This window comes from Eublepharis macularius, chromosome 3 (genome assembly GCF_028583425.1).
Source record: "Eublepharis macularius isolate TG4126 chromosome 3, MPM_Emac_v1.0, whole genome shotgun sequence".
NCBI classification, from domain to species: domain Eukaryota; kingdom Metazoa; phylum Chordata; class Lepidosauria; order Squamata; family Eublepharidae; genus Eublepharis; species Eublepharis macularius.
In genome coordinates, this window is record NC_072792.1 from 4,862,211 (window position 1) to 4,886,126 (window position 23,916).

At 46.5% G+C, this 23,916-nt stretch overlaps 1 protein-coding gene across 1 annotated transcript in view; it reads right to left on the bottom strand.

The window, feature by feature from the left end:
• Positions 1 to 23,916, bottom strand: part of NAA16 (N-alpha-acetyltransferase 16, NatA auxiliary subunit) — an 84,217-nt gene that overhangs the window by 30,736 nt on the left and 29,565 nt on the right. Inside the window, exons 8-12 of the mRNA XM_054973754.1 lie at positions 12,832 to 12,927; positions 7,212 to 7,318; positions 2,828 to 2,900; positions 2,487 to 2,656; positions 1,454 to 1,606 (exon numbers count right to left, since the gene is read on the bottom strand). Of these exons, the coding sequence (XP_054829729.1) occupies positions 1,454 to 1,606; positions 2,487 to 2,656; positions 2,828 to 2,900; positions 7,212 to 7,318; positions 12,832 to 12,927 (599 nt within the window). The remainder of the gene's footprint in view (positions 1 to 1,453; positions 1,607 to 2,486; positions 2,657 to 2,827; positions 2,901 to 7,211; positions 7,319 to 12,831; positions 12,928 to 23,916) is intronic.

The window sequence follows — 23,916 nt, forward strand, 5'->3', positions numbered from 1 at the left end:
ACCTTCTCTCTTTCACTAGTCTCTTGAGAGGCCCGGAAGTAGGACGAGGCCTGGGAGTTGGGCAAGTCTAGGCCATAGGCTGGCGCCCTCTGAGGTCTGGGCTAGGCCTGCCTTTGCTGACATAACACCAGCAGAAAATTTTCCAGGCATTCTTGCCTGACGGGTCCAGGCCCTTGGGCTTTTTCTATTTCCCTGACCTGTTGAGAGGCCTAGAAGGGGCTGAGGCCTGGAAGTCTGGAAAGTCTAGGCTGCAAGCCTGCGCTTTTAGAGGCCTGGGAGGTGGCTAGTCCTGCCTTTGCTGACATTCTGCCATCCAGGCCCCTGGGCATTTCCACTTTCACTGGCCTGTGGAGAGGCCCAGGAGGGGCCGAGGCCTGGGAGTTTGGAAAGTTTAGGCCGCAGGCTTATGCTCTTTGAGGCCTGAGAGGTAGCTAAGGCCTGCTGTTGCTAACTTTCCTGCCAACAGAAATTTTCCCACCAAAAGGAGAAATGAAAGTGAAAGTGAACCTCACAAGTCGCAGCTGAAAGAGAAACAAAGGAGGGCTCCCTTCTATTTAGGGCGACTTCTGCTACTCTTTTCTCCTCGCTTCTTCCTTTCGCAGCCCCCATTTCCTGCAGGATCAGTCTTACAGCAGTTCAGTCAGGGCTGCCGAGGCTGGAGCAGGTCCTCTGTTGCTGCCAGAGGCTGCTCCTTCCAAGCCTGAGGGAGTTCCCGATAATATCAGTCTCTACAACAGGCTACCATGGACTCAAACACTGCACCCTCTGGCCGTCTGAGGGGGGTTTCCTCCCAACCCAAAGGTGGGGAACCCTAGTGGAGTTTTACGGTTGTGGCCATGTAACCTCGGAGAACCTAGGGACCTCCAGCTCTAATGCTCGCTATCGCTCTGAGTGAAATGGGGTTGGGGTTGGGTGGTAGGGCCTTTCCTTTCCCCTGAGAGCTCTGCACTGCCTGTGGCCTCAGTCTCCCTGAGTACTGGGATTACAGGTGTGCGCCACCATGCCCATCGCATCTCTGGCAGTTTCTTCTTCACCGGGATCGCTGCGCTCTGCAGAGCATTGCTGAAGACGTCCTGCTTGGATGACAGGCCCAGAAAGACTGGTGATTCCAGGGACAAGCCCCTCCCCTCCGGGATCAAAATCAGCTGACTGACCCTGCCTTCAGAGAGGAGGAGCTATATCCCAAAAGTAAGGACTGCCCCACTCCTAGAACCACCGGAGAAAATAGAATACAGTCTAAAGGTATTATGTTCTTGCCTGCTACTAATATTTAGGCTAAATCACATTGATACCCCATTTTAAGATGAAATTTTCTTTACAAAGTGTATTTCTGTGATCATCAAATCTGTCATCAACACCCAAGCAGAATTTTTATAACAAAATTCTGAATCGGACAGACATGATTTTCAAAATAAATGCATTACAAACCTCCATTCAAACCCCCATTTCCTACCCTTGTGAACTTGGAGCACATTTCCTCTGCCTCTTTCACCATATTTGCTCGCAACATGTACTTTGCACACTTGGAGTTGATGAATCTGTCTGCTGTGTCCAAGGACTGTGCTTCATCCATCCACTTGGCAGCCTCAATGAGATTGCCGACATGCTGTGGATGAGAAATGGAAAAGTTTTAACTGAATTTTAATATGATTGGCTGATACATTATGTAAGCTCAGAATTGTAAAAAGTGCCAAAATATGTGACAGAAATATGTAGTTTTTCAAAATATGAGGAACTTTAAAAATGTGATCAAATATATTCTTCACTGCATGAAACATGAACTGCTGATTATATGAAGTGAAAGAATAGAACCAACACAAAGGACAATAGTCACAATGCTAACGAAAGAGAGAGCATCCACTTAAGAGGTAGTTTAATAGTTATTTTCCTAACGCTGTTAACAGAACATAGCCATGCAGTCAGAATAACGGCTTGGAGCAAGAAAAGAGGGCTTAGTTAATTCTTTCCCCTTGCTTCTCTCTCCTGTAGGTAAATTGAGACTCTGTAAATTTGTCCCAGGGATAAAAGCATGCTGGATATAGCAATTTTCAGCATCAAAATGGCATGAAAGAATAGTTAACTACACACTCTTGGATATCAGAGGTGCGGGAGAGGTGGGAACCTTTTCCAGGCCCACTTTGGCATCCCAGTCCACCCCGGACCTAATGCTCTAAAGGAAGTTCTTGGAAGATTTGCGATGCATTATTACTGAAGCTACTGAAGGAGATCTTAGAGTTGAAATGCATCCCCAAATTTATCTGGACTCTTAAAATGAATGCATATTAATTTACAGCCAACATATTCCAACTAATGAGTTATGCTGAAGTTTGAATGTTTCTTATTGTTTTCCCTTTGGTCCTCTCCTCTGTGGATTTGAACACTGAGGTGAATGACCCTGTGAACAACACAATCAAGTCAGCTCCTGTGAAAAAACACATACACTGAATAAATATTCTAAACTCGTCCTATTTAAGACACTGCATTACCTTATAAATTTTTGCTTTTAGATAAAAGAGCTCTATTAACGTCGGTGTACTTGCAACAGCGGAATTAATGTAATCCAAGGCCACTGAAAACTGACCAAGTTTGTCAAAGTGCTGGGCAAGGAAGTAGCGAACCCAAAGGAGGGTTGTTGGGGGCTCTCGTTCTCCGTTGTCTGTAATTAAAACACACAGAGAGAGCAATTCAGAAGACAGGCCCACCCATACGGAAGGACGTTAACTAAAATGCTTACTTTTTAGCAAAGAGCAAGGTACTAGAAGACTTGTTAAAATGTTAATTAAAAATCGCATACCAGTGGCAATAGCAAAAGAACACTGAAACCTACCATATGGACTAAACAAGTCACAGGTTTTCAAAGAAGCTTCATACCCAGTAACAAGTTCTTGGATTGTAGAAACCTATAAAAATAGTTAGCCAAGTTTGTATCAAAATGCTGTTGTTTTTTTTTAAATCACATTATATTATCCAGATTCAGTATACCACTTATCATATATGTTAATTGTAGTCTCCTACATCTCATTTTGTGTAATTCATCACAATCTGGGAAACAAAGTAATCCACACCTGCTTTATTCTCAGAAGAAATTACTAAACATCCCAAAGGGGCAGTTTCCTCAAAAGTAGAGAGGAGAGAGAATTCAGTTTGGCCAGGAGAAAAAAGCCTTGCAAGGGCCAGAGGGCAGGAGTGGCCACATAAGGGTGGGGGGAATCGCACCCCAAGCCTGGGCAGGAGTTATGTTCCGCTAGTGCTGAATGGATATGCACAGGCAAGCAAACTGGGTGGCACATGGACCACGGGCCAGTGGGTGCATAGGGACCATTTCACACTTTGATGTGAAATAAGGAGCCAAGGCCTTGGACTGGACGTCTCCTGCACCCACCACCACCACCCAAAGGACAGCAAAAAGGAAAATATCCTCATCTCTTGCAGAAGGTAAGTTGTCCACCTCTGATTTTTAGCCTTTGAAGATGAGTCTAACTTTACTAATTTCAATAAGGACTATGTACCCTTACCATTTCTTATGAAATCGGAATAACGATCCGTTAAGAACTTCTTGGCTTCTGCTCTTCTGACATTTGATCCCAGGTCTCCTTGCTGTTGTTACAGCATCAACCCCTGGCCCCACTCTTATCTCCGGGTTCCCCATCCTAGGCTCTGCCTCGCTGCCACCCAGTACCCCAGTCCTTACAGCAAGTCAGTATCTGTTAATGAAAACAGCTAGCTTCTGAATCTCAGGGGGTGGAAATAAGCTCTTGCATGACTCTTTGTAGCACTTTAGTGGGCACTTGCACACAAACTGTGAGGGGGGGGGTCGAAGGTGTAAGTAAAGTGTGACTCTCTTCATACGCTCACACATCTGATCACAATCATCTTATTAGATCTGAAGAATGTAATGTGGTCTCTATTATAACTGGAAAGGGGGCTTCTTATTCACTCACAGTCCCTTTGCTTCCTTTGGTAGCCGCCGCCACCCAACCTGGGAACAGGTTAGACACTTCACCAGCCATTTGGAAACCTGGTTAGTCTCTGAGCACATGCAAAGTTCTAGCAAATACCTGAGCAGGAGGCTCATGAGTGAAGCTTGGACACAGTTGACTTAACCAGCAGCAGAATACGAAAGACAGAGAGCACAATGATATGTAGGAAGGAGCAGTAAAAAAAAGGAAAAAGTCTAATATCTAACTATCTCTTGGGAGTCACTGAATAGTACTTGAAACTCCCCTTGCAAGGATGGGTGTTCAGTACTTGGGGGTAGGGGATAGAGGCAAGGCCACCTCTAGCGCCTCCTTTCTCCATCCCAATGAACCACACCACAAAAGGGTTACCCAAAAGGGGGGGGGGAATTTTCCTCCCTCCTAAGGAGTTAAAACCAGTCCCTCCCAACCTCCATGACCCAGCTGGACCTTCTCACATATGCACAAGTAGGCCAAGAAGCTGGTTTTATGACGGCACCCGAAAGGCTAGAAGAACATCCGTTGATCCCTCACAGGATGTCAGTTGAAACACACACGTCCCAAGGAGAGGGTGTCAGAGCAACTGCTGTGCTGCCCTGCCGGGTTCTTCCCTGAGAAGAGATGCTTTCCCAGGCAGGATTTGAAAGGTGACTCACAGGCCAGCCTGATCTCTAAAAGGCCTGCGAATGCACGTCCTTCTCATTACTCCCTCCCCTTTAAGCTGGACAAGGAGGCAGACGAACCTGCAATCAAAGGGTCTGCCTACCAGAGCTCCAGCACTACCACAAAACAGGAGCAGGCAATACAAAACAACCTTAAGGAGTAAAGCAGGAAAACATTTCTAGAACAGGGATAGAAAAAAAAAACAGCATAAAACGAACAAGGAAAAGGGTTTCCAGATCACAGCACAGAGGCACACTTCAGAATACAAGAAACAGGCAACACAGAGTACAAGGAACAGTCAGGCAATTATAGGGTTAAAACCAACACTGCAGGTACCTTGGACAGCGGCACACCCCCCCCCCCCCGCCCACACTTGCAGGGCGGGGCAGGCTGCTGCCTTTCAACGAACAGCCTGAGCATGCTGACATGCTAAAGTCTGGGGGGGGGAGAGGGGGACCTTCACCATCGGGAGGCGAAATCAAAGAGGTGACCTTGCCCGCCTTCTTCACAACCTCAGTCTTAAGAGGCTTCAATACTATGACAGAGTCATCAGCCTTCGAGGGACACTCCCTAGCCGCCCTTGGGTCATTCCGCTCCCGTTTTTTCACCCTGAGCAGCTGACAGAGCCAGAGCCAAGGCCTCCCTGACAGAATTTTCCAACTTAGCAACACAGCATGCAATGGAAGTAGGTTCCCCCCCAGGCATGTTTTCCCAGGGATCCCTGAGCAATGCTAGTGGTCTACGGCATCCCTCAAAGCGGCTCAAAGGGGGAGAAGCACAGACTGCTCGGTGGCGCCTAGCGGTATGCAAAGAGGAGTTGCTGCAAATTTTTGTCCCACTCATTAGGGTGGGCATCAGCATATTTCTGCAGCATTTCCCTCGGTAGGATGCTCTGCAGACACTCAGCCTCATCCCAAACTTCTGCCATGCTTGGATCCGTTCTCTGTTGCAGTGCAAAATCTGGGCTGGATTCCATGGAAGGGGGTGCACTTAGCTCACCGGGCTGGCACTGGCTTACTCCCCATCCCTTCAATACTTGCCGACTTTTCTTTCCTCACCAGGGAAAGAAAACTTTTCCCACTGGCTCCTCTCATGGTTTGGGTGCATTCGTGGGGCACTGAGGGATGCTTTGGAGCTCTGGCTGTGGTAGACTTTCAGGCGGCTCCTTTCGCTTTCCTTCTCCCATTGCACACTCGGCTACAGGGCCCAGGTCCGGCACCTCCTCTTTCCCTGCTGGAGGGTCAGGGTGCCCACCTTTCCCAGCAGTGGCTTGGCATCTGGGGATAACTGTGGTGAGGCATCTGGGGATAACTGTGGCGAGTCAGGTTGCCTCCCAGGAGGAACGGTGCTGGATGGTGGGTGTGGACAGCATCATCCCACCACCCCTTCCTCCCTCTAAATTCCAGGGACACTCTGCCTTCTGAAGCTTGCGTCCTACACTCTCCAAAGGCTACACATACACAGATTCACTGGGCAGGTATTGATCTGGTGACTCAAGGCTTTCATGGATCAAAGAGAGTTCGGTGCACATATCCTCCTCAGCTAGTACAAAACCTTTAACAATTTTAGTTACTTCATTGTCCACCATAAAGCTGTGTAATTCCTCGGTACTCATTACTTTTGTCTTCTTGATGTTCAGCTGTAATCCTGCGTTGGCACTTTCTCTCTTAACCTTCATCAGTAGTCATTTCAAGCCTTCACTATTTTCTGCCAGTAACGTAGTGTTATCTGCATATTTCCTTCCATTAATTTTCCCTCCACCTTCATCTATATCTAATCTAGCTTTTCTTATAATATAAAAATAACAGAGCCGGCGGCCTAGGCAAAATTAATGCACTTCAAGGTGAGCAAAGTAAGATTTTGCCATTCAAAATGGAGGGAGTATAAGAAGCCAGACAGCACTGCGGTAAAGATCTATGTGTGAAGCAAAACTTCAACTTGCCCCAAGTAGGTTCTGTATCAGCCTGGTCAAGAATCATATTCTGAGTATCCATTAGGGCAGTTTGCAACAGCTGAAGTGTTAGAGGCAAAAGAACCCACAGCACACACAGCGAAGGAACACAGCGCACAAAGCCCTGCTTTGACTCCCAAATGGCTGTAACCTCCAGAGGCACATTCAGCGCAGCAGTGTTTTTATTTCTTTCATTTGCATCACCTCTGGATTTATCAGAAAGAAAGAAAGAAAGAAAGAAAGAAAGAAAGAAAGAAAGAAAGAAAGAAAGAAGGAAAGATTTTGCAGCATTTGGAAAAAGAAATTTTGCAGCATTTGGAGGTAATCAATCAATTTCTTTATTTGCCCATCGACCAGTACAAATCAGAAACAATAATTATATAATGAAGTAATAGGAAAATAGAATTGGTCCAACCATTAATAGATAAAATTTAAAATCCATACATTAAATTTCTGCAGGCCACTGAGAAAAATTTAGCTCCGCTAATAGTGACCTGAACAATTAGAAAAGACTGAAACATTCCTGACACAGGTGGAAAACAATCATCATGCAGGACAGAAAAGTAACAGATTTGTAAATTATCTGTAAGATACACACAATATATACATAGACTATATGAAAATTAAAGAATGAGATTTACCTTTTCGGTATTGTAATATAAAGATTTCAAAGTAGTAAACAAGGGTGGGCAGCCTTTACTGAAGTTAACTCTCAGCCACTTATCCATTAGCTCTCTAAATTTTTCACCTAAAACAAAAGTTTATTTGGTTATACTGCAATGACTTAATGTGCTTTACTGATTGGCCTCATTTTCACATCTTATTTAATTATTTTATGTCATTTATTGTCCACCTTTCTCACTGAGGAAGGCCCTTTAAACTTACCCATTCCCCACCATTACCCCCCCTCCCCCAGTTACCTGGCACCGTGCTGGAGGAGACAGCCCTCCTGCCTCTCCACTGGCCTCCGGTGGCGGCGGCCCTCTCTGCTGGCCAGCTGGCCGGCCACGGCTGCACAGGGACGGTGGCAGGGAAGGCCCTCTCTGCCGGCCAGCCACGGCTGCATGGCGGCAGCAGGGAAGGCCTTCTCCACTGGCCAACTGGCCAGCGCAGTATTGCCTCCAGCCTTCCACCTGCTCAGGTAAGTGGGGTGGGGGATGGGGTTAAAGGGTGGGGGTGGGAGTTTAAGGTTGGGGTGGGCCCCCCTTAAACCCCTCCCCCGTCTCTTCAGTATGCTCCGAATCTTTACCGAGCATACCAAAGCAACTTAGAAACCCAAATCCGAAGCGGGTTTTTCCAAAGCTTTTTCTCGCTTTGGGTAAACCCGAAGCAGGAAACCCGAATCTTTTTCGGATGCACACCCCTAGCTATGAATGGACAAGACAGATCTTCCTACATACTTGAAAAATGCCCCAGGTTTGCAGAAAAATCTGAAATCTAAAAAAAATATCAGGAGTAAAAAAATAAAACCCAAAATGATTAAAGGAGCTCCTGTAACTTTAACCAGATGCCCTCAGTGGTTATGGCTAGGCAACCAACTAACAGTTAGATTAGTATTCCAGGCTCGGTTTCTGTCAGGAAAAGGCAGGTGGAGGGGGCAGGGCCCTCTCCAGGGCTGTTTGGCCCTTTGAGAGGGGAGTCATTGGGACCAGGCCCAGAAGCAACCACCACATGACGTGATACCACACGACTTACATGACTCACCCAGGCCTGGCTGCTTGCTACTGCTCAACAGCAGCCCACCCTGAAGCCAGTGTAGTGTAGGGGATAGACTTCCAGAGTAGGATGCGGGAGACCCAGGTTCGAATCACCACTTACTGAGTGATTTTGACCCAGTCGCGCACTCTCAGCCTAACGTACCTCTCTGAGTTGTTGTGAGGCTAATATGGAGGCAAGGAGAGTGAGGTAAGCTGCTTTGGGTCCCCATTGTGGAGAAAAGCAGTATATAAATTATGTAAATTAATAAATATAGATGAAGATGGGCAGATAAATGTTTAGTGGGTTTGGAAGAGAGAAGGGCATAGGGAAAGGTGAGCATATGGAGGCTGCCAGGGGGAGAAAAAGAGGAAATTGTGTGGGGAAGGGGATACAGGGGAAAGTGAAGTACTCCCCAGGTTCCTCATCATGCAACTGGGCCATAGGAAGAGGCTGACTGGGGTGAAAGGGGGAAAAATGAAAACAGAGAAAGGTGGGTGGGAAGGAGAGAAGGAAGCAGGGAAGGGAGGAGAGGCTGTGGGGGTAGGGAAGGGGAAGAGGACATGCTGCGGGAGGGGAACATCAGATGTCCCCCGCTACTCCCTGAGGGTTCCCTGACTGTAACTACTAAAACCAGAAAGGCACTGAAAAGAATCAGTGCTGCAATTTAGAAATTTTAGGCTCTGGACTTTTGGGTCCCACCCTCTCTAATCACTAATGTAAGGTGTTTGGAGACCTACAATTCCTAGAATATGCTAGGGAAGGAAGTGGAAGAACAGTGGAGTGATCTAAGCAGAACTTGCCCATCTCTAGCTGCAGCGGTGAGGTGGGGGCCTATGGTTGGGTTCTGTCCTTTTGCCCTAAAATCCAGCCTCAATGGTCCCAAGTAAGAACAGATTAACTTTGAACCTTTTTTTGGTGGGGGGAGGTATTTATAATTACAAAGTAGGCACAATTAAGAGAAATACTTGTGAGAAGTGTTCATAGAACTTCATAGAACACCAAGAAATATTTCTGCAATTTTTCATAATTTAATCAGGTTGCACCCTGCCCTGGATAGCCCAGGTAAGCCTGAGCTCGTCAGATCTCAGAAGCTAAGCAAGAAGACCAGGGTTGCAGAGGCAGGCAATGGCAACCCACCTCTGATAGCCTCCTGGCATGAAAATCTCACCCGGGGCGGGGGCGGGGGTGGGAGTCATCATAAGCAAGTTGTGACTTGAGGTCACTCGCCACCACCGATCAGGTTGCAGAATTCCATTTTTCTTGAAACAAAATTTAACTGTAAGAATTTTATTTATTTATTAGCACAGAGTATAAATAACCGTACTGTTATCCAAGGACATTTACAGACAGAACCAGTGAGATTTCCCCCAAAAGTTCCCCACTTCAGAATGATAGTCATTAAAATGGGATTTAATCAGGGTTACTGATATCTGAACCATTTTAAGTGATGGCTGAAACTACCACTTTTGCTAATTAGCAAGAATTGAACCTACTGCAAAGTATCTGAGTATATGTGCTAAATCACACTTAACAGTATGGATGGTCAAGTCTTCACAGAGGCCTCTAAAAGCGCATCAGCTTTTGATAGACGGATAACTAGTTTTTAATGTGCAGACCCTTCCATGGCTCACTCTACTTCCAATACTGCTAAAGGCCATAGCTAATTGACCCCACAATTCCCGATGAAATATTTACAGCTACACAATCACAACTAGGGGGCTACAAGATGATGTTGTGCATGGGCCATTCTTTACAGTCATTCATAGGGGGAGGGGGTGGAGAGGGCTGCTTAGCGACAGGCTGCTTACACATCTCCTCCCCCATAGCACTGACATAGGGAAACATCCCTTAGTTTCAAGGCCTGACAGCAGGTGTCCAAAATCTCTATTCCAAGCACTGTAGCAGAGAGGAGCAACTTGTCTACATGGCTGTGGCTGAGGCTAAAGGCAGGTAAGGAGTTCGACATCTCCTTCTTGCTCTCCCCCCACCTCTCCATAGCATTATTCTCAGAAAACTGCCCCACAGCCTTGCAAGCGCCAAGATCTGGCCAGGAGGCTTCCATGTAGTGCTGATGGGAAGAGTCTCCACTGTGCCCTTGCTGGGAGGCGCAGGGCAGGGGAGTCAAAGAATTTGTGCCTTTCCCTCCTCCGTACCTCAACAAAAGGCACAAGAGGCACCCTGCCCATAGCACTGTAAAAGACAGAGCTGAGGCTGGGACATCAACACTTTGATCCTCGTCTTTCGCCAGGCTATGGAGTGAAACTTCCACGGCACTTTTGCTGGGAAGAGGTATAGGGGTGGGTTCAAGTTTCAATATTAGAAATTAAACCACATTGTTTAAACAGTCTTTGTGGTGGTGGTGGTAGAGCCATCAAGTCATAGCTCACTTTGGCAACCTCGCTCAGGTTTTCAAGGGAAGAGACTAACAGAGCTGGTTTGTCATTGCCTGCCTAGCAACTGGTGTCTTCTTTGGGGTCTTCCACCCAATTATTAACCAAGATTGGGCTTGCCTGGGCAATCCAGGTCAGGGCTCTAGCTTTATAATGTTGGAAAATTCTATTCCTCATGGAATGCCAGTGTTTTATCCCATCTGTCTGAGAGCTGGCTCAGAGAATCTACCTGGGCAGAACTTTAATCTAGCCAAATTGTAAACAACTGCATTGTAAAAAAGCAGTTACAGCGTTGATTTTCTTCCTTACTGGAAACTATTAACATCTGTGACAGTATTTTTCGCCACAGACAACACAATTCAAATCTATTTCATTTCAGGCTTTAATTATTTAGAAAATTCTAAAATTGCTCTATGACAATCTGCTGCTGTTATTCAAGTTCTGAGGTATCAACATTTTTGTCTTAATTTTCTATTCCAGTAGGGGTAAGATATGAGCACAGGTGCCCTCATGAATGCAAAGATTCTGTCTGGAATGTTTCCTTAAAAAACCAAAATGGCCCTTACTGCTGCGCTGATCAAAGACAGCAGCGTCTGTTATTTTAGGAAGAAGACTCTGAGCAGAGGTAAGGCTACATATCAGAAAAGACCAGTTGGGGTGATAAAGTGCTGTCAGAAAGGGGTTTTCCCTTTCATCCTTCGAGGTACTATGGCATGAGGGGCCACAGAAGTAACAAACAAAATATTCACACCCAAACTTCCCACAAAAACTTTCTGAAGTAAAGTCCAGGAGAAAGATCAAACTATTGGAAGCGGGGTTTGAATGTTCCTGGCTCTCATGAAACAACCCAACAACAACGAACATTTAAAACATCCTCAGACTAGCAACAAAGCCCATTGTGGGGAAAAATACGATGGGCTCTTTAAGGGGGGCGGGGCGGGCAGGCATTGCCACCTGCTCTGCGCCCGATCCCAGCCGGGTGAAAGGGGGGCTGGCATTGCCTCCTGCTCTGCGTTTGATCCTGTCCTGGGCTTCCCACTGCAGTGCACTCTCTGGAGGTGCACCAGGATAAGAGGTGAGTTGTCATTAATATGGATTGCTTTTTGTATCACTGGATTACTGGACACTGCTTTCAGATAAAAGTCTGAAGGTGAGGGGAAGCCACTCTCCTCCTCCCGCCACCCTTCCACCCTGCCCCAAGGGCCTTCATAGCATATATATGTGTGTGTGTGGGGGGGGGGATGAGTTTGTTCACCCACTCCTTAACTATTTCCCTAAAATCACCCCTCTTCTTCTCCTATGTTCAGTCTAACTCAAGCCCCACTGCATTTCAGAGAGAACACTCTTTGGCCCCCAGGTATGCCATGGAGGAGGAAACGGAGGCAGCAGGGGAGCCTGGACAGAAGGTTCAGTCATCTCCCCCCACTCCCGTGATAACCCTTTTGCCTCAAGGGGGGGAGGGGGGTCAGGTTTTCTCCCCACACCAGAAAGCAGCCCCTGATAAGAAAGAAACACAGTATTTGTGAGAGGAATGAGTGGGGGTAGGGTGTTTTTGTGAACAAGCGACAGTCTGTCAGGTGGGATATTTATGGTATGGGTGGTAATAAGACTGGGAGGGAGAGAGGTTCCGAGGTGAACGGGGGAAACAGAGTGAGAGGGGGATGAGAGTTGGCAAAACACTAGCAAGATCAATTATTGAGAGAGACACTGCATGACTAGTGAGTGACCTGAACATTTCCTTTCAAAACAAGGAAACTCAATGATGAAAGAATGGATCAAAGAGCAGCAGTTTCCGTATTTTTAGGAACTCAGGTTAATTTTTAAGTAGCTTAACTTAAAGGCTGTTTGATCCTTACATATGTAAAGATTACATTTTTATCCTACCTCGGGCTTGGTTTGGCATACACAGCTGTCCATCCTCCATCACATCCTCACCAAAACCCTGTGAGACAAGTTAGGCTAAGAAAGGGGGACTGGTTCAAGGTCACCCAAACAGCTTCATAGGGAAGTGGAGATTTGAGCCTGGAGGCATTAGAACGGAATAATGTACTGCTCAGAAATAGGCTACAGGTCTTTTACTCTACTTTTACGCAAAGCAGAGTCTTCCAGAAGACTAAATCATACAGCTTTCTAGATAAGGTTAAAGTAGAGCTATAAAAATATGAAATGTTACCTGTGACAAAGTTTAATGGTAATCTTCTAGGTGAGACTGCTCTTGGATGTCGCTTGCTTATTTCTTCATACATTCGTAGCCTGTCTTCTAAAGAACCTATTGGTGAGTAATAATTTTAAAACAGTGTGTACTAAGGCCACAATCCAGACACAGAAATGGTGATTATTACCTCCCTCTCATGGCCCAACAGAAGCCGCAACATGCATTATCTCAGCCGCAAGTTAAAAAGCAGACTCTGAAATGTCATACAGCAGGACTAGTATCAGGCGGGGGGGGGGGGGGAGGAGAGACTGATGGCCCGCAGTGCACACTTCTACTGTCTGCCCTGTGCACCACCCCAAACACATACACAAAGATATAAATATTAATATTAAAGGTATAATTATATCCCTTTTTATTTACCAGAGTACTTCTGGCCATGTGGAATTGTCTCTCCCTACTACTGATGAACGTTGGCCAGCCCTGATGTCCCTGGAGTGGGGGAAGGGCTTGCAAGTCAGACATGACATTAAACAGCACGAGCTCCAGATCTCTTGATTAGGCTACTTGTTAAAAAAGAAACGCTTCCCTACGTCACAAAGTTCCTTCAAGATGAACTCTAGTGTTGCAAGAGACGGGGTGGTTAGATGAACCTCTCTCTGTGCTAAAGGGGAACCACCCTCAACCCCTGCCTCTTACTGGAAGTTGCCATTACAGAAAAGCCTGACGGTGGGAACCACCCTCCTCCCCCCTCCACTGAGGGCCACCTTCCACTCTGCCCCACGGGCCCTCACAGCATATACGGAGGGGGAGTTCAGCTTTGCCCACCTTCCTGAAACATGAGAAATGGTTCTCATAAGAGCCACAGGTGGAATGTCCAAGATGAGGCTCCTGAGCCACTCCATAGGTATCATTCATTTAAAGGAACTTGCTCTTTTACAGCTACAGGAGGGAGTCAAAGAGATACTTCTTTTCTTTTCTTTTGAAAAATTTTATTGGATGGGTCAATATATTCAAATTAAAACACATATACAACTCATTTCATTTACCATATGCATATTTCCCCACCCCTCCCCTCCCCCTTTTCAATGTTGACTTCCAACAGCACTCCAACCCCCATTATTGTTAGCGCATTATTACTATACTATAATTGTTCTTAACTTGTTATTAGTAAAGATCTTAACTATAGCTTATCTTACTTAATATCTTTAAAACCCTTCAAAAGACCATAATTGTCCCTTAACATCCCATCTCGGAGTCAAAGAGATACTTCTGGTGTACCCAAGTACCCGATCTGTCCAGTGGTATTTTTCACACTTTGCTTCTGAACAGCAGGCTCTGTGCCAGATCACAAGCTACTTTTGAAGTACACTTGTTTCAAAAGCAACCTGCCTTTGCGTGCTTGAGAAGCACCAGTCCAAAGCTTCCAGCAGCAACCTTAGTTACACTGGGAATAGCTGAAAGAATAAATGTAACAGACAAAGGTATCTGATGAAGAGAACTCTGACTCTCAAAAGCTCACACCCTGGAAATCTAGTTGGCTTTTAAGGTGCTACTGGACCCGAAACTTGCTCTTCTACGACAGGCCAATACAGCTACCCACCTGAAGCTATAAATGTAACCGCATCAATCACTATGAGACTCTTGTCCACACTCGACCATCCCTCATCTTATGGAGTAACCTACCCTACTCACGAAGTCATTGTAAAATATAATGCAGTGATTTCTCTTGAAAAGAATTCCGTTCTGGACATCATTCAGCTGACAACAGAAGTTATAATAATACCAAGAAGACACAAGAGTGGATCTGCAAAACACAGGAAATGCCGTTCTTTCTCCCCCCACTGCTGCTTGCCTTTCCTTGCTTGCTCTGGCTCACCACTTCCTCCCCCCCCCCGCCATGAATCCATTTTGTATCTGCCACACCTGCACCTCACGGGTTTCCGTTAATTTCTCTTCCTTCCCTTCCCCACCCTCTGCAGGCTCCAGTTCTTATCACCACTTTCTCCTCTCTCTTCATTGTCCTGACGACTGCATTTTCACATTATTTTGGGTTGCAAGACAATTGTTATACCACTGCTGCACAACCCAAAAAGCTGCTAAAATGCTAGTGGCTTCTTTTTCTGATCCCTAAGCATATATAGAATCTGCTGTTACCTACAAGGATTTCATAGGCCAGCTTTAGCTTCCTCCATCCAGTGCTCTCTCTGCAAGCCCAACAGCCCCTAGAGTGGGAATGCAACCAAGGGCAATTACAAGGCTGCAGACTTGGTAAAGGCTTGCATTGTATATTAAATGAAATGTTTTCAAGGCCTTTGCAATGATAATGATGAATTAGAAAAGGCCAATTCAGTCCTGGGTTGTATCAAAGGGGCCGTAGCGTCGAAATCGCAGGAGGTCATAGCCCCTCTCTATACTGCCTTGGTCAGGCCACACCTGGAGTATTGTGTGCAGTTCTGGAGGCCTCACTTCAAAAAGGATGTGGCCAAAATCGAGACGGTGCAGAGGAGAGCGACAAGGATGATCAGGGTTCTGGAGACTAAGCCCTACGATGAAAGGCTAAGGGCCTTGGGAATGCTTAGTTTGGAGAAGAGGAGGTTGAGGGGGGACATGATTGCTCTCTTTAAATATTTGAAAGGCTGTCATTTGGAGGAGGGCAAAGAGCTGTTCCAGTTGGCAGCAGAGGGTAGGACCCAAGACAATGGGCTTAAATTACATGCAGAAAGGTACCGGCTGGATATTAGGAAGAACTTTTTCACGGTCAGAGTAGTTCAAAAGTGGAATCAGCTGCCTGGGGAGGTGGTGAGCTCCCCTTCACTGGCAGTTTTCAAGAAGAGGCTTGTCAGAGCCTTGTCAGAGATGCTTTAGGCTGCTCCTGCACTGGGCAGGGGGTTGGACTAGATGGTCTGTATGGCCCCTTCCAACTCTGTGATTCTATGATTCTATGATCATCATATGAATCAATGGAAGGTCTGGACCCAACACAAACAGACAAATTCTTTGCGATTTCACCTGGGTTTTTTATTCCACTTAATTCTGTATTCCCCAGAATGCAATATAGTTCAGTAATGTGAAAAATCTACCTTAAGTACATAAGTGCCAGTCTTAATGAAGTCATACTGGAGCTCCAGAACTCACCAGAACTCAAGAAATAATCCTATGAACTCCTTAAAACAGATAAAGCTGCACTATTATGGCAAGGACAGACTCCATTACATGTATGCAAACTCAGTGGCTATCAACCTCCCCCAAGTTAACCCCACAAGTTACCCCACTGAAGTCAACAGACTTTAAGTAGCAGCATTTATACATTACAAGTTTATAATCACACAAAGAGTAATTCACATAACAATTCTGTGCAGGGATAACACAAATGGTTCAGAACAGGGCAGCTGGTCTTTTGACTAACACCTGCTGCTATCAGCATACTCCAGCGTACTTGCACAAGCTGTTTCCATGCGCAGTTTAGGGACCTCTCTTATACAAACCTGAACACCCATTAAAGTAATCATGTGAACCTCTCCTTTCTGTCCCTGTCCTCTCATACAGGAGGGTGAGCACGGGGCAGCCCATCCTCGGGGCTTCTTCAGCGCTTGCTTCGGAGCCCTGGAACGGACAACTGATGGAACTCCAGGCCCCGTTCTCTCTTCCTATTTTTCACAAGCCATGCAAAACGGTTCTCTTCAGAAGGTCTTTTAATTTAAACTGATGAGCTGGGTGGACTGTTTGTATTGTTTTTTGACTGCGTGCTGACTTCTATATTTAGAGATTTAGCTGAACCATTTGAAGCATATTTATTGTTGTAAACTGCAACAGGTTAGCTTTGAAGAAAGAAAGAGGGTACAGAGGCATTTTAATAATAGACAAGGTAATAATTATTACTAGTTCTTCAAACTGTCTTTGCCTCACTGCGGTTTCTTCCAGGTCTGCCTCAAGTCTAGTGGTGGGTGTGATGTGTTTAAAACACCTGCCAAGACATTTCTGAACGACACCAGAGGCAGTATGTGTTTCAGCCACACAGTCAGGGAAGTGGCGGGTGGCGAGGGAGCCTGTTCCACACAGGGCTGCCACCCCACTGGAGAAATATGGTCCCCGTGGGGGGGGGCACTACGTTCAGCCTGACTCCTGGATGCTGAAGCTTCTTTTATCAAATGTGGTGGGTGCAGGCAGCTGCACTCCCGCTTGGATTATCCATGATTTCGTAACATCAGAATTGCATTACTGTAATTTGGAGTTGCCTTTGATAAGTATATATCAACTTTCCAAGACAATGGCCAAGGTAAACAACTGAGACTTGAGCATATTAGCACTGCCAAAAAATCTCACTGGCTTCCAGTTGACTCTTATTACTTACGCCCCCCCCAAAGATATTTCCTCAGATTTGCCCTCAGAAATTAATCTGAACCAGCTTCTCCCTTCCGCTCCTGCCCAGCTTCATTCTGTGTTTCGTCTTACAGAGTAATTTTATACCTTTGCTCCAAAGTCTCACAGTATTCCGGCCTTGGTTTCAGGTTGGGCTCCATGGGAGGGAGACAGCTCTGGTGTTGATGACCTGAATGTAGTTTAGGTGATGACCTTTCCCTGAATGTAGACAAAAGTCATGGTTCTTTGTTGCTCCTCCTGGATCTATCTGCAGCCTTGGATAGAGTAGACCACGGCATCCTGCTGAGGCGTTTGGAGGCAGAAGGGAGTTCCGGGGCATGTACAGTTTAGTCGTTCTTCATGGGACAGACTCAGAGGGTTGTCATCGGAGACCAGCTATTTTCAGAGTGGGAACTTTCTTGTGGGGTTCCACAGGGCACAACCTTATTATTCATCATCTATGTAAAGCCTTTAGGAGAAATCATTTGTAGTTTTGGATACAGATGTCATCAATGTGTAGATGACACCCACTCTATAACTTGCTCTATAACTCAAGCAGAGGGGTGTGTGGTGCTGGCTCCGAGGGAGAAGGATGCTGATTAATAACTGATTGCTAACATTTAAGAATGATTAAATAAAATCCATGCTTGAGTAAAATCTAGCTATGTCAAATTAGCTAAGACACTGTTGAAACAGGAAATCTGTTGCCTGAGAAAAGAGGAAGTATACTACATTGTGTATCTCAGAACAGACTGCTTCAAGGTTAATGAAACTGCTGATTTAAGAGAAATGTCTGCAATTATGCTGTGTTAAGAAAGGTCGTGTCTGGGGCAAATGATCTTGATGATGAAGCTGAAATGCTGTAAAATTGTAATCAAGTTGTACCACATGCTATGTGATGTAATCAAGCTTAACTAATTTAGCGTCTGAGCTGTTTTGAACGGGGCTCAGAATTTTAGTGATTTCTTATATCACAGCTGAGCCAGCCGGCTTAATAAAATCTTTCCTTCTTAAGATTCTGTTTGGTTTCAAGTCCTTGGGAAATCCCTAGTCCTGCAACACTCTTATATGCGCTGGCCTTAAAAGGCTGCTAGAAAAGCCAGGCTTTTGTAGGGAAGAGGCCTTAAATATCAACTCTGTGATGGTCTTTAGGAAAAGACCTCATACATTTAAGTAGAGGGCCTCCCAACAGACCAATGCAGCAACTTTTTAAATATCTTGGGGCAACCTTTAAGAAAACTGAATATTGGAGGGCTCATTTGGCAGTCACTAGATTCATCGTTTTAAGAACCAAAGGTGCTTTTCTGAAATTTTACAGTACTAAGGTAGCTTCTTGATCGATCCAGCTTTGAAAATAAACTAGAGTAAGGCTCTCCCACAGGTTTTATACGGAGCACAGGTTTGGGGCTAGAATGATCGCCCGGTCACAAAATCTCTTTTTAAACAGAATTTTAGCTATACCTAGAGGCACCCCAGCAGCCCTGATGCAGGCATCTCATGATGTTGTCTTCAGTCAGGGCATATATACATATATTTTATTTATTTTTATTTATTTTATTTTTAACTCGCCCTCCCCGCAAGCAGGCTCAGGGCGAGGTACAACTTTGGTTAAAATACAACTTAAAATCAATTAAAAAACAGAAAAAATACTGTGCCCCTTTTGGGGCAACCAGCGGGAGTGGACTCTCCATACCCCTTGTAGAGGGAGACCGGTGGAAGGCTTGGCAATGATGGGCCAAAAATTAGCCTCCACCATATGCCTGGCGGAACATCTCTGTCTTACAGGCCCGCCTAAATGATACAAGATCCTGCCAGGCCCAAGTGTCCTCAGACAGAGAGTTCCACCAGGTTGGGGCCAGGACCAAAAAGGCCCTGGCACTGGTAGAGGCCAGCTGAGCCTCCCTAGGGCCAGGGACCACCAGTAGATGTTTTCCAGTTGAACGAAGTGCTCTCTGGGGCACATACAGGGAGAGACAGTCCCTTAGGTATGCTGGTCCCAGTCCGTTTAGGGCTTTATAGGTCAAAGCCAACACCTTGAACCCGATCCAGAATTCTATATATATCGCGAGGCTCAAATTTTGGAAAAAATCAAGGAATGGCACTGCCAATCCACTCTTCAGGCAATGTCTCAAGATGTTGTAAACAGATGCTGCATGGGCGGCCGTTATAATAACAATTTCCAATAATATTCCATCTCAAGATGATTCCTACGGTGTCTCTATGGCTGGCAACAGTGACTGGGTGTTCAAGTATGATGCCGCCTCATATAAACAACCTCCAGCTCCAAATTTTCACCCTGGTATAAATTATTTAAAAGAGGCCATGCCATAACCTCCTCTCTCACCAGCATCACTCTTCATAATCTCAGAATAGCACTTACATCTGTCTGTATTGACCTACATTGGTAATCTGCCTTGAGTCCCAATGAGAAAGGTGGACTAAAAATAGCATAAATAAATTTTTAAAAACTGATGTCACCCATATGATTGCATGAGAAACGGGAAGAAGTCCCTGCTGGCTCTCCTCTTGTGTCCCCCTGAACTAGAGGACAGAGTGATGGGAAACCACGAGTCTCTTTCTCTCACTGCACCCCCCCCGCCCCCCCCGCCCCCCCGCAGCAAGCCTCTCTGCCAGTCTTCCTTCTCCTCGCCTGCTGCTATGGAATTTCTGCTGCTGCTTCTTTCCACTTTGCTGTCCGCCTCACCACCGCCAGCCATGGAGCAGCCAGATCTCTCAGGGCCGTCAGCTCTTGCAGGACTTGCCCTGCCCTGGCCCCCCCCCCTTCCTTGAGCCCGCAGCCTTTCTTGTTCCCCTGTAGGGGCGTGTGGCCCTGCCGAGCTTCCAAGTTTGCTAGCTGGCAAGTAAATCTCTAGAATGGCCACTGAAACATCTTTAGCTGGCCATTGGTTCCCAATACTCTACTCCATGGAGCCCAATGAGCCAGTGCTGGGCTCTCGTGGCCCTTTCTTACATGCCCAGGGTAATGCTTCTCACCACTTGAGGGTCAGGAAGGAATTGTCCTCCAGGCCAGATTGGCCAGGGGTCCTGGAGGTCTTTTGCCTTCTTCCGGGCACAGAGCAGGGGGCACCGGGGGAGGGAGGGAGGGGGAGCTGTGAATCCCTTGCTTTGTACAGGGGATTGGACTAGATGACCCTTGGAGAACCTTCCACCTCAACGTTTCTAGCTGAATGACCAAGATGAGATGCGAGTGTGTGGAGACCATTGTCTGACTGAGACACAATCATCCAAGCATGCAAAGCCTGCCACCGTAAGCACTGAGTCAACTCACAGTACTGGACTTACATCCCTGCCTCTGCTCTCCAGCATTAAAAGGCTATGGGGAGGAGAGCCAGGCCAAACAGCTCACGGCTGCACTGAGGAAGGAAGCCAGCCAGCCAGCCAGCCAGCCCAGTGTGCCCCCTGGGGGAAGTGGCCGCTCATGTCACGGAATGCTCCTCCGCATTTCAACAGGGCTTTCTAACTGGTCGGTGTCACGTTCTACATCCCAACTCTGAGCAGGTTCAAGGCCTTATGGATCGAGACCCCTTTGGGAGATCCTGTTAAATAGTACAAATGATTTATCTGGGTCCTTCTTCCCTCCAAGGCACAGAGACTTCTCAGTAGAGTTTAATGTTTATTATTTATTGAAATAAACTCAAACCTTTTTAATAAAGCAAGGTATCAAAATATAAAGTACTATTAAGATAGAACCAATAAAAATGGAACAGATACAAGCTACAAGGATTAATTCACTTAACATCTCTCAATTAAATCTAAGATGGATTCAAAAGCAAGCTTACTATGAAATGCATTAGATTTTCAATCAGCACATGAATGGAAGATTTATTACTTACCGAGAAGCTTCCTTTCTCGGTGGTCCATGAGTGGGGCAGTCAAGACGCTGGGTAGCTCCTCCTCCTCTTTTACAGGGTCGGACGAAAGTTGCGATCCTAAGGGGGAGGGGCTCCCAGGCTCTCCAGTTCCTTTCCAAGCCCTCGCAGATCCCCCAACCAATCAGACCAGGCTCTCACACCTGAATAATACAACTATAATACTAACAATATAAACTTTATTCATCATTATATAACACAAGAACATTTCAACCATTAACGAAACACAACTGGTCTACTTAGGTCTGTTCTCTCAACTGCTCATGCCTTCCCTTTCCATAACTGGGCGGGTTACGACTGCCCCACTCATGGACCACCGAGAAAGGAAGCTTCTCGGTAAGTAATAAATCTTCCATTCTCCTGTGGTCCTGAGTGGGGCAGTCAAGACGCTGGGATATATTCCTAGCAGTGACATACAGGGAGGGTGACTAATCTTCCAGGACCTGCTGGAGCACTCTCCTGCCGAAGGCAGCATCCGCAGAAGCAATACGATCTATTCTATAATGTTTGGTAAAGGTATGAACTGACCTCCAAGTCGCTGCCTTACAAATTTTTTCCAAGGAAGGGAAGGACCTATATGCTGCTGAGGTGGCCGTTCCCCTCAGAGAGTGGGCAGTAATCCCTTTAGGAGGGGTTACTTTCCTGGCTTTGTATGCTAATCCTATGCACTCCCTGATCCACCTACTGATGGTTGAGGAAGTCACCTTGCTCCCCATTGCACTCTGTTTGAAAGAGACAAACAAGTTTTCTACTTTACGAAACTGTCTGGTTCTATCAATATAGAAACTCAAAGCCCGCCTTACATCCAATTTGTGCCATTCTTTCTCTTTCTCATGTTTGGGGTTGGTACAGAAGGATGGCAAGACTATATCCTCCCCCCTATGAAAGACCGAGTTTACTTTAGGAATAAAGGAGGGATCCGTTCTAAGGACCACTGTATCTTGATGGAACGTACACAGTTCCCTATTTACTGATAGGGCTCCTAGCTCTGACACCCTCCTTGCTGAAGTCAGGCCCACCAAAAACACTGTTTTAAGAGTCAGTTCTTTAAGGGAACAAGTAGCCATAGGCTCAAAAGGTTCTTTTGTAAGCGCATTCAGTACTAAGTTTAAGTTCCAAGTCGGGAAACGATGCACTTGGGGCGGATTAAGCAAGGCTGTCCCCCTCAAGAAGCGTTTCACATGAGGATGCTTCGTAAGAGAGACCCCTCTTTTGGATCCCCTGATGGCTGAGATGGCCGCCACTTGTCTCCGTAAGGTGCTTGTACTGAGTCCCTTGTCCAGTCCATCCTGTAGGAATAGAAGAATCTGTTTTATAGGCGCCGATACAGGATGCAGTCCTTTTTTCTCGCACCATTCCTGAAAAACCTGCCACGTCCGATTGTAGCTGTGATTCGTGGAACCTTTTCTTGAAGCCAACATGGTGCCAATCACCCTTTCAGGGTACCCTAGATCTTCAAGCTGGCCACGCTCAACTTCCAAGCTGTTAACTTTAGCGCCTTGACGTTCGGGTGTAGGATCTCCCCTTGGGTTATGAGATCCTCCCTGCAAGGAAGAGTCCACGGTTCTGCGCACGCCAGTCTCAGTAGATCCTGAAACCAAGGCCTCCGCGGCCAGTAAGGGGCGACTAGGATTACCTCCGCCCTCTGATCCACTATCTTCTGTATTACCCGGTGAAGGATTTTCATTGGGGGAAAGGCATATAGAAGACCTCGAGGCCAGTCCTGAGACAATGCATCCACTGCCATGGCCCTCGTGTCTCGGTATCTCGACATGAATCGTGCCAGCTGGTTGTTTTGTGCCGAGGCGAAGAGATCCACTGTCGGAGACCCGAACCTGTTGCATATCCGTGTAAAGATCTCCTCGTTCAGTTTCCATTCTGACTGGTCTATCCTGTTCCTGCTCAACCAGTCGGCTAGGACATTGAGTTGCCCCGCTACGTGGCTTGCTTTTATGGACAGTAGGTTCTCTTCCGCCCACCGAAATATCACTTCTGCCTCCTTGCTCAGAGTCCTGGACCTGCTGCCTCCTTGCCTGTTTATATAGGCCTTCGCCGTCATATTGTCGGTGAGAACCATCACGTGCTTCATTCTCAGACTGTCCGCAAATTCCAGTAGCCCGTTCCGAATTGCTCTGAGCTCCAGGAGATTTATGCTGACCTGAGTCTCCTCGGGAGACCACTCCCCTTGAGCTGCCTGCGCTTCGATGTGAGCACCCCAACCTTTCAGACTCGCGTCCGTAGTGAGAGTCACTCTCTTGGGTTCCCTTAGGCGAACGCCCTCTGCGAACCTTCCCGGTTCCGTCCACCAAGACAGATCCCGCGACAGTCGGGTAGGAACTTCCACCTTCCTGTGCCACCTGTGAACGATGACTCTTTGAAAGGGTCGCAAGAACCTCTGGAGAGGCCGGGTATGAAATCTGGCCCATTGCAGGACGTCCTGACACGACACCATCATTCCTTGTAATTTGGCCAATTGCATAATCTCCATCATTTTCCTTGTCTGGACTGTTTCTAACATAGTCAGGATCTTTTGTTGTCTTTCTGGAGATATGAACATCCTGCCCACCATGGTGTCTATTATTACCCCCAGGTGGGCGATTCTTTGCGTCGGGGACAGAGTGCTCTTTTGACGATTGATGATGAAGCCATGACTCTCCAGACAGTCCATGGTGATCTCCACTGCCCTCAGGGCCGCTGCACAAGATGGCGCCTTTATCAAGATGTCGTCGAGGTAAGGCGACAGGGCTATCCCCTGTACCCTGAGAAAGGCCACTAGGGTCACCAGGACTTTTGTAAATACCCTTGGCGAGGATTTCAGACCAAAGGGGAGGGTCCTGTATTGATAATGTCTTCC